This window comes from Drosophila bipectinata, chromosome 3L (assembly GCF_030179905.1).
Source record: "Drosophila bipectinata strain 14024-0381.07 chromosome 3L, DbipHiC1v2, whole genome shotgun sequence".
Lineage (NCBI taxonomy): Eukaryota > Metazoa > Arthropoda > Insecta > Diptera > Drosophilidae > Drosophila > Drosophila bipectinata.
Window position 1 is genome coordinate 16,249,168 of NC_091738.1, and position 8,978 is coordinate 16,258,145.

General features: G+C 45.4%; 1 protein-coding gene across 1 annotated transcript; it reads left to right on the forward strand.

Annotated features, from left to right (window-relative positions):
- Positions 1 to 998: 998 nt before the first annotated feature.
- LOC108119060 (uncharacterized) lies at positions 999 to 1,789 on the forward strand. The gene is made up of 2 exons (XM_017232021.3): positions 999 to 1,136; positions 1,197 to 1,789. Exons 1-2 carry the CDS (start codon positions 1,131 to 1,133, stop codon positions 1,629 to 1,631), a joined length of 441 nt encoding a protein of 146 aa, XP_017087510.2. The 5' UTR covers positions 999 to 1,130; the 3' UTR covers positions 1,632 to 1,789.
- Positions 1,790 to 8,978: the final 7,189 nt, after the last annotated feature.

Sequence of the window (8,978 nt, forward strand, 5' to 3'; positions counted from 1 at the left end):
TCCAGTACCAGTGTGGTTCTCTTATCAGTCTGATTTATTCATGTTTCTTGGGGCTGACTTATTGGAACGTGTTTTTTGTCGGCACGTCGTCGGTGACAGGAAGTATCCGTACCGGCACTCGACACTTCAGGGACTTTGATTTTTTCAGCTCAGATTGGGAAATCTTATGTGAGTTATTCCAGGGGGGGTTTGGTGTGGAAATACTAACTCCAATTTTGAATTTGTTCATAAATATGTGACTGTGATCAGGTGCCAGCTTATTTCATAACTATTCAAGTTTAGTTCAGTTTAGTTATTTATTTATAAACCCAATTAATTAATATCAAAAACAAGTTGTAGAACTATCGTTAAGCCCTTGTACGTTTATCTTTGTAAATTACGAATGTCCACTCTGCATGTAAATCTAATTTATTCTCCAGACCGTAGTTGAATAAGTCCAGTTTGCTATTTTGTATTTATCTTGCAGTTTTGCACCGACTCGCCTCGACTCTAATTGGCATCTTGTGGGAGTGATCTATTCAATTAGCATCCAATTGATTCTTTACGCCCGCTGCCCTTCCACGACTCTGTGCGATCTGTTTGTTGATCTTCGAGCACAAAGCAGTTCCAGGTATTTTTGGCACCTCCACTATTTGCCCTGGTCACCCACACATCTCGATTTGCGACTTGCGTCGATCACATTTTCGCACCTTCGGCCCGGGGAGATGTTTGCCAAATATTTGGACAGCTCACGTCCCAGTACGACAAGTTGGTCAGTATCGGCCGAGGCTTTCACTGAGCGGGTTGCCAAATGGCCAACGAGGGAGTAGGCCACTCATTAGCCATTGCACTGGGGTTCGGGCCATAAAATTATGACACGACGGACGCCACCTACTTAGGGTTTGTTGACTGTTGCACTCCCTTTACATAATGAGGTGAGACCTTTCATTCACGGGAATCTATTTAATTCCAATCACGTCCTCCTCGATGGCTTTGGTTTCGATTTCATTTGAATTTTTCTTTTCGGCGAGCCTCCTATAAATTGTTAGGGTTCAATTCCCAGTCAGCACAGTCAGACGACAACAGTTCATCGGACAAAACCGAAAGCTAACCATTTGGATATACAAACATCAAGCCAGGAATAAATCAGAATGAAGGTGAGGATGAGCCTGTTTCCAAAGGGATTACAAACTTAAGGAAGTATTTTTTCCATCTAGTTCTTCGTGTGCATTTTGGCCTTGGTAGGTGTGGCTCAGGCTGGTCTGCTGCCCCACTTGGAGCACCCCCATGGTGGCTACCACCATGCCGACCTGCCCCACTTGGTCGATGCCGAGATCCACCACTCCGACGGCATCCACTTGGGACACAGCGCCGCCATTGTGCATCATGATGATCACCACTTTGACCATCACTTGGATCACCATGTGGTGGAGTCGCTGCCAACCACTGTGTACCACCACGAAGAGTACCCGCACCACTACCACTACGCCCGCCTGCACGCCGCCCCCGTCCACCACTACACCCACTCGGCGCTCAAGTCGGTGGTGCCAGCCCACTTGGATGTCCACAGCCACTCTAACCTGCTGTCCTTCGCCAAACACGCCCTGCACGGCAAGTACGGAAAGGTCAGGATCACCGAGACCCACTACTGAGTAATTCCCAAAACAAATGTTGTCCAAAAAAATCCCGATTAGCCAAACAAAGCATCTTTACTTTTAATTTATTGCCACTAAGTTTAGGATTACTTACAAAACCGAATACTCCAGAAAGCAATGATTTTGATGATTAAAAAAGATTGTTTACAATTTAATTATGAGTCATAGTTGGTAGTTTCTAGTTTTATGGTAATTTTTTATTGCTTTTTATTTGCGCACCTGACTGTGAGTCAAAGGCACTCAGAAGAGTCTTTAATATTTCTAAAATGTAATTTATTACGCGGTTACTTAGCTCACGAAATGATCGCACTGACGGGTGAGAATCCGTGAATTTAGCCAATGCATATAATTGGAAGTGCTAGATACTTTCCCATTCTACCCCAGATCCCCTCCAGCCCCCACCAGATGCCTACTGATTTAGAATCATCGCATCCGTCAGAGCCTTCAACGCGGCCCAGACAATTTATCATCCGCTGTGCGAGCCGAAAGTAATTTACTTGCAATTTAAAGATAAACAGGCGCGATAATGTCTACAAAGCATAAACGTGAGTTGACGCCTACAATCCGCAAAGGGGGTCGAAAAGGTGGGCCAAGGGGGTGCTGAGCCGAGGGGCTGTGCGGCTGGTGGGGCACGAGGGGCAACCATGACCATACATCATCGCGATATCGCAACGAAAGAGAGTGAAGGTGTTGCTAGTTGGTGTTGTGTGTTGCTGGTGTTGCAGCCTTACTGTTGTACTGCTGTTGCTCTTTCTGGTGGTGTTGCTGTTGTTGTGGCTGCCTCACGCCATCCACTTTCAGAGGGAAGAACAATTGCAACTGCCGCTGCACGATGCGGCAGTTTCGAGTTGCAACTTGCAACGCAGTCGACCCTGACAAACAAACGCTGAGGGCGTCGTGCTCATGTTCGGAGCCCGACTTGGACCCCGGATCAGAGCGCATGCGCAACACGTGGCCGGGACACCACTGTAAAGTGGCTAAAAGAGCAGCGGCACTGGGAGGGAACCCTCCGGTCCGACCCAGGAGCTTCCCCTTTTTTGTCGGTCTGTGGCCGGGGCAAGTGCAGCCAAGCGGCTTCTGCAATTTTCCAGTCGTGCGCCATGGCAACGCGTGCCGGGCTCATTTTCATTTTCATTGAGCCGCCGGAGGTGGAGGAGGAGGCGGAGATAGATGCTGGTCATGAGGAAATTAGCCTCTTGGCTAAGAACAGAGCTAGTTGGATTTTCTGGCCTTTTACCGCTTCATACAGAGCTAAGCCTAAGCTGGGCTGCCTCAAAACACTGAGAGGCATTGCAACTTTGCAAAAAATCCCTGCAGCACAGCCACTTAGTAGCCTAATCATTGCCTCCAAAAGTATCTCTCAGTGTGGCGTTGACAAATATTTTGTACAAATGGCCCGGCTCTTTGTTGCACATTTGCAAAGCGCCTCTGAATGGTCTGTGAATGGCTCTGTTAGTGGCAGGAGGCACCAAAGTCGTGCCACACGAAGCCCGAAACTGAACCAAATGCGGCACGACTCTTCTTTTTTTTTTCGTTTTTGTGGCTTGTCGTGCGTTGAATGGGGCAACATTTTGTGCCACGAGATGCGTCCGAGTGTTGCAAACGCCACAGCAAGCTCAACACCTGCCATAACTTCGATAAATCATAACCACAAAGATGTGTCTGGGCTGACAAAGCTGACAAAAAACATTGATGCATAAACACCCGCCAGTTTTGAGTTTTAGGTTTTTTTGTTATCGGCGAGTAGGAGGTTTTTAGGTTTCCAGATTCCAGATTAGAGGCCCAGAGCCCAGTCCAGTCCAGAGCACAGAGTTCGCCTTGCTACGATTAAAGCCAGCCTAGTGTGGCAGCGCTAATGGCAAAGACACACAAGTCGCTGGGTGTTCGCCGGGGAAGGGGGCGGCCAGTCAGACAATGCCACAGTTTATATTGCAGCCTGTGCCTGGTCATTAGCAGCATTGCAGCTGCAACAGCAACAGCAACCGGCAATCGTGGCGGTGTAAGTGAGGTAGCACCGCAGCAACACAGCAATCGCAACAACAGCACAAGCAACAACCATAGCAGCACCAAGTCCAGGTCCAACTCCGACTCCATCTCCAGCTCCGCAACGTCGTCTGTTTGGCAGCGTAATTGTGTTAAAAATTACTCAGGCATCTTAATCACTTTGGTAAATATTTTGCTTGCCAGAGTCAGAGCCAAAGCCAAAGCCAGAGCCAGAGCCATTGCCGGAGCCGGCTAAGGAGAAGGAGTTTTGGATTCGAGGTTAATGCGCTGCAGCTGCACCAGCAACAGCAACACCAACAGAAACAGACGCAAAATGTTGCTAGTTCGAAAATCCAATGTCCCCTCCCACATCCCCGATAATGCCACATCGACAAATCTGTGGGTGTGGGTGTGCGTGTCTCCCAAGTCTCAATACTCCCGATATGCCGAAACATGCAAACTTTAAAACGAGCCGGGTTTCATTCATGAAATTGCCTCGATTACTTCCGGAGCGGTGAAGGGAAATCGGTGGCAAGAAGAGTGGCAAGATGGTGGCATGGCGGCAAGGAGGCATGAAGGCAAAAAGGCGGGCAACTCAACTTGATTGCATGTTCGGGCTCAGTTCATTTTCAACAGCATCAAGGATCAAATGCATTAAATACGAGAACGAGACCAACTTGCAACATCAACTCCAGCTCCAACTCCAGCCACTTGCAACAACAACAACAGCAACAAATCTACTTACTCGCAGTTCGCCGCTTTATCGGAGTTGCTCATCTGGCGTCCTCGTCCTCTGTCGTCCAGGGTCCCCAGGTACCAGGTAACAGGTACTAGGTCCAGCTCCATGGCCAGGTACCCTCACATCCCCATCCTCATCGAGCACATCCAGGGCGGGTGGCGCACCTGCGGCAAACTGCTTTGCAATTATGAGATTTTTTTGTTGCGCTTCCTCTGCGTTGTGGCGACCGGAGGCCAGCGGCGCGGAGTTATGCTAAACAAAACAGGAGCGGATCAAGAGAAACTGATTTTGTTATTTAATTTATAAAGTATTATATTGAGATGATGAGATGTTCTTGCTGCCAAAGTCTACAATTTTTATATAAAAGATCTCTTTAAAATTCCATCAATTATTTCCCTTAAAATTAAGTTTCTTAAAAAATTACTTACCCTTATTATTTAAAGCAACCAAAATAGCCTTGAAGCTTCCCAAAAAAATTCCCTTAAAAATATTTGAAAATTCCAGCCCTGCTTCCAAAAAGGAAGAGGTGGAGTAAACGCTGCCAGGTCGATGATGTTGCAGGCAGCTTCTGTTGATGCTACACTTTCTCCCTGCTCTGCCGCAACTCCACCGGCAGCAACAGCAGCAGCAGCAGCAGCAGCAGCAGCTTCCCCGGCATCATAATTTAGACTGCAATCATCATTATCGTTCGAGACCAGCGACCCGAGAGCATTCTTGAGCAAAACGCCCGCACGTAGACATTTTGGAGAAGAAGTCGGCAAGTCGGGAAGTTGGGAAGTCGGAAGGCTGGGGGAACCGGGCGCTGGGCAGTTGGGGCGCTGAATTGGGCCCAGCCTTGGCAACTGTCAGTCACTGGAGCCTGGACTCTGCCGACTCCGGAGTCCAGAGCAGTCAGTGAGTCTATCATTCAGTCAGTCAGTCAGCGCAAAGTTGCCAGCAATTTGCTCAAATAAAAACGTAAAAACGAAATGCAGCAGCAACCCAGGAAGCTGCGCATGCGTCTCTGGCAGCATATAATTGTCTCTTGGGCAGGGACCTCAACTTAACTTTGGAGAGGATCCACACAGCTGTGCCTTGGCCTGCCACTGTGCAACTCGCAGCTCACTTTTGGTGGTTCGATGTTGCAACTCCAACGGCAGCAGCAGCAGCCATGTCCGGCGGCAATTGTAATTACCGCAGTTGCGCCTCCCGTCCGTCGGGGCCAACGCCTTCGCCATACTCACACTGATCGAAAAAAATCAATTATTTTATACGACACCTATAGTTATGATATCAGAATTATGAAAAGAAAGTTTAATAAGCCAGGAGGTATTAAGAGCAGGCTTAAATCAAGGAATTTGTGGCTTCTAAATGGCCAATCAAACACTGCCTCTTCTTGCTAGATTAATTTATATCTTAACGTATTTTTTTTACTTTTTCTCTCAGTGGCTTACTGCACAAATGCGCAGTAGCCTGGCATTTCAGTTACGCCTGCAGTTTGTTATTACGCGCATTATTTCTGCCGCAGCCCTTCGGAGTCGGAGTAGCATCCTCCCAATCTGGGATACCCATTTCCATCCTCCAGCCCATCCTGGCAGGCCCATCCCCTCCTGATTGCATTCGGTTGAGACTCCAGGGCAAAAGGCATCTTACATTAGCCGCGCATTCCAAAAATCCGCTCCTCCAAAAGTTTTTCCAGTTTTGAATTTTTTTCGTTTTTGGGTCGTTTATTTATTTTCGTATTTTGTGTATTTTTTTTTTGCGATGGAAGAGAAACTAATTAGAGTAGACTTAATGGAAATACTCGTAGTTATTCATAATTTAGTTAAACGTTAGCATACAATGACGGAACTAGCCAGAATGAGTTCCTTTAGTTTTGTTTTCATTTTTTTTGGTTTTAGTACAATAATGAATTATGACTTTGGGCAGCTAAGGATTGTCTGAGTTTTAAGGGAAGAACTTAAACTAATGAAGCTTCTTGAATATTTTTAGTTTTTAATTTACATAGCACCGCAAGAGTAGATCGAACTTAATAGCACCTTAAATAAATTGGAAGATCGGATTGGGTTTTTAGGGGAACTTGGTTTTGGGTTTTGCGGATTTCGGGCACCCTTCGATTTGGGATCCCAAAATTATAGCATAATTAGCAGTTGGAAGTGATTCGATTTTGTTTTCAACTAATATCACAATGTTGCTCGCTGATTCTCTCCTCTTGAATGCCTTTTCGAGTTCGATATTTCGATAAAATTGTATCATCATATAATAGTTATCTTTGATTCTGGAAGTCTTAGTCTAGAAGGCAAATGTAAGCTAAGATTTGAAAAGTCTTTTGATCGGTTAGCTATCATAGGTATTGCTTTTAATTTACATAGTTAGTTTGATTTTGATTTCTGATTTAAAATTCGAAAAGCGCTATAAAAATATGTCTGAAAGCGATTCGAGTAAAATTTACTGGAGTTTAGTTGAGTGAAGAATTTTTTGTATTAATTCAATATTAAAGGTTCTTAGCTTTACTTCTTAGGATTTTCTTCGATTCTAGTAAATGGAGCTCTATTAAAAAATACTTGACTGAATGCGAATCAGCATTTTATGCTTAAAATGTTTAACTTCTTAGAAGCGTTAAGATGAAAAATCGTATCCTATTTGTTTTGTTAAAAATATGTTACGTAGTTCTGGTAAATATATATATTTATTTTTATGTATATACGCCCCTTCAGGGGCTATCTTCTCTCCATTATAGTTTATTGTTAATCATTAGTCAAAAAGTTGATTAGGCCTGGCAAAAATCGCTCAATGTACAAGGCAAAAGGTCTATCTTACAATATCTCAATTTTAGGTTTTGTGAATGAGTATCAAAAATGTTTCTGTTGTTGTTCTGTTGGTAAGGCACTTCCGTGTGACGGAAATATATAGCACTATGTCTACGTATAAATCTAGGATCTATTTCTATATTTATGGTTGCTTATATACAATAAAGTTAGTCGTTTCTGTTCCAGAGCAGTTACCAGCTTAGTGCCCGTAAATCTCCGCCAGGCGAAACAATCACTTGGATGTGATCCAAAGCCCAAACTGAATTATGTTGATGGAAACAATGCATAAACGGCGACAACCCTGCCGCACCACTGAACAGTCCTGGCCACCCTGCGATACCCGTGGATCCCCGTCAGGCCAAACTTCAAACCCAAAACTCAATTTTCGCGCTACAATTACAAATGACAGCGATAAATTTCGCGACCAGAGACAAAAGGAAAGTTGGATGCTAGCCATTCCCCCCTTTGGAAAAATTTCTGAATCTCTGAACGCATATCCCCCCATACTCCACTCTGCGGCGAGGAAGTGATAATAAACGCACAACACGCGCGCCTTGTTTAGAGATTTATGCGTGCCACAAAATAGAATCCAACTTGAATAGAGGAGTTGACTTGAAAATAGAATAACTTACATGATGGACTATAATGTCTGCACTTATAAAGTAATGGGGATTATAAAAAAAATACAAGTTTAACTAAAGAATATATGCTTGGTCCTAATCCTATCTCCTCTCCTAAATCAAAGCCACGTCCATAACATTTTTTAAGGTTAGTAAGTTTTGTTAAATCCAAGCATAGTCCTATAGTTAGGGTATTTTTAAAAGTAGACCAGAAACCTCCATTGCAAGTTGGAAATAATGTCAGACGCTGGTGACCAAAATGATGCACGACCCCAGCGGATTATGCAATGCGGCATCATCACATCTAGGCCCGGCTAATACAGTTTGGCCCATAAGTCACTACGCCATTCCACGCTACTTCCCCGTCCCTCCACCTTCTTCATCCAGTGATAGAGTGCAACATGCTAGCTGCAACTTAGCCGGCTGTAGTCGTTGTATAGTTGTAGTAGTAGCTGCCCTGATTTATGGCCCCCGAGATGCGAAACTCCTCCATTTTCCACAAAAACCGACACAATGTCTGTCAATTGGGGCATTTTCACTGCTTAATTACGCCAGGACGGGCAGCAAGGGGAGGGATGGTGGTGGAGGTGGAGTGGGTGTGCCGCGCCAAGTCGCCAACTGTGCCACGACTGCAGTTCGTGTTTGTTTTGCAACCGCACTTATTAAGGAATTAATTTAGTCATTGCAAAAACAAGGTCAGACATTAGCCGCAAACTGCAATGCAGCAAGTTCCACAAGGTGGCTTGCCATCCCCTGCCACCCACCACCCACCGCCTACTACCCACTAAGAAACTCCCACGCCTGAACGGCCGTGTTCTTCGTGTTTCGAGGCCATTAGACCCCAAGAAAATTTCCATGCGAAGAACAAGGACTTGGACTGTATGGCTTTTGGTGTAGCCCCCGTACTGCCTCCTGCCGCTTGGCGTGGGAAAAACCTGGCCTAAACCGGAGAGTGGGTGGGAAAATGCGGCCGAAAGCGGGGGCTGCGTGCCAAAATGCAGTTTCGTGACCGGCGAAAGGAGCTGACTGCGCCTTGTAAGCGATTCCCATTGCCTAAAAGCTTGTAAGCCAGTTTCCGGCTCCGGCTAAAACTACGGACGAAAAACTCACCGGAAAGTATAGGTTTTAGGTTCGTAAAAACCAAAAAGTGGTCGCAAAGTCCACACGGCTAATCATAGCAATAATATTCAATTAGGGCGGCTAGACTTCAAAA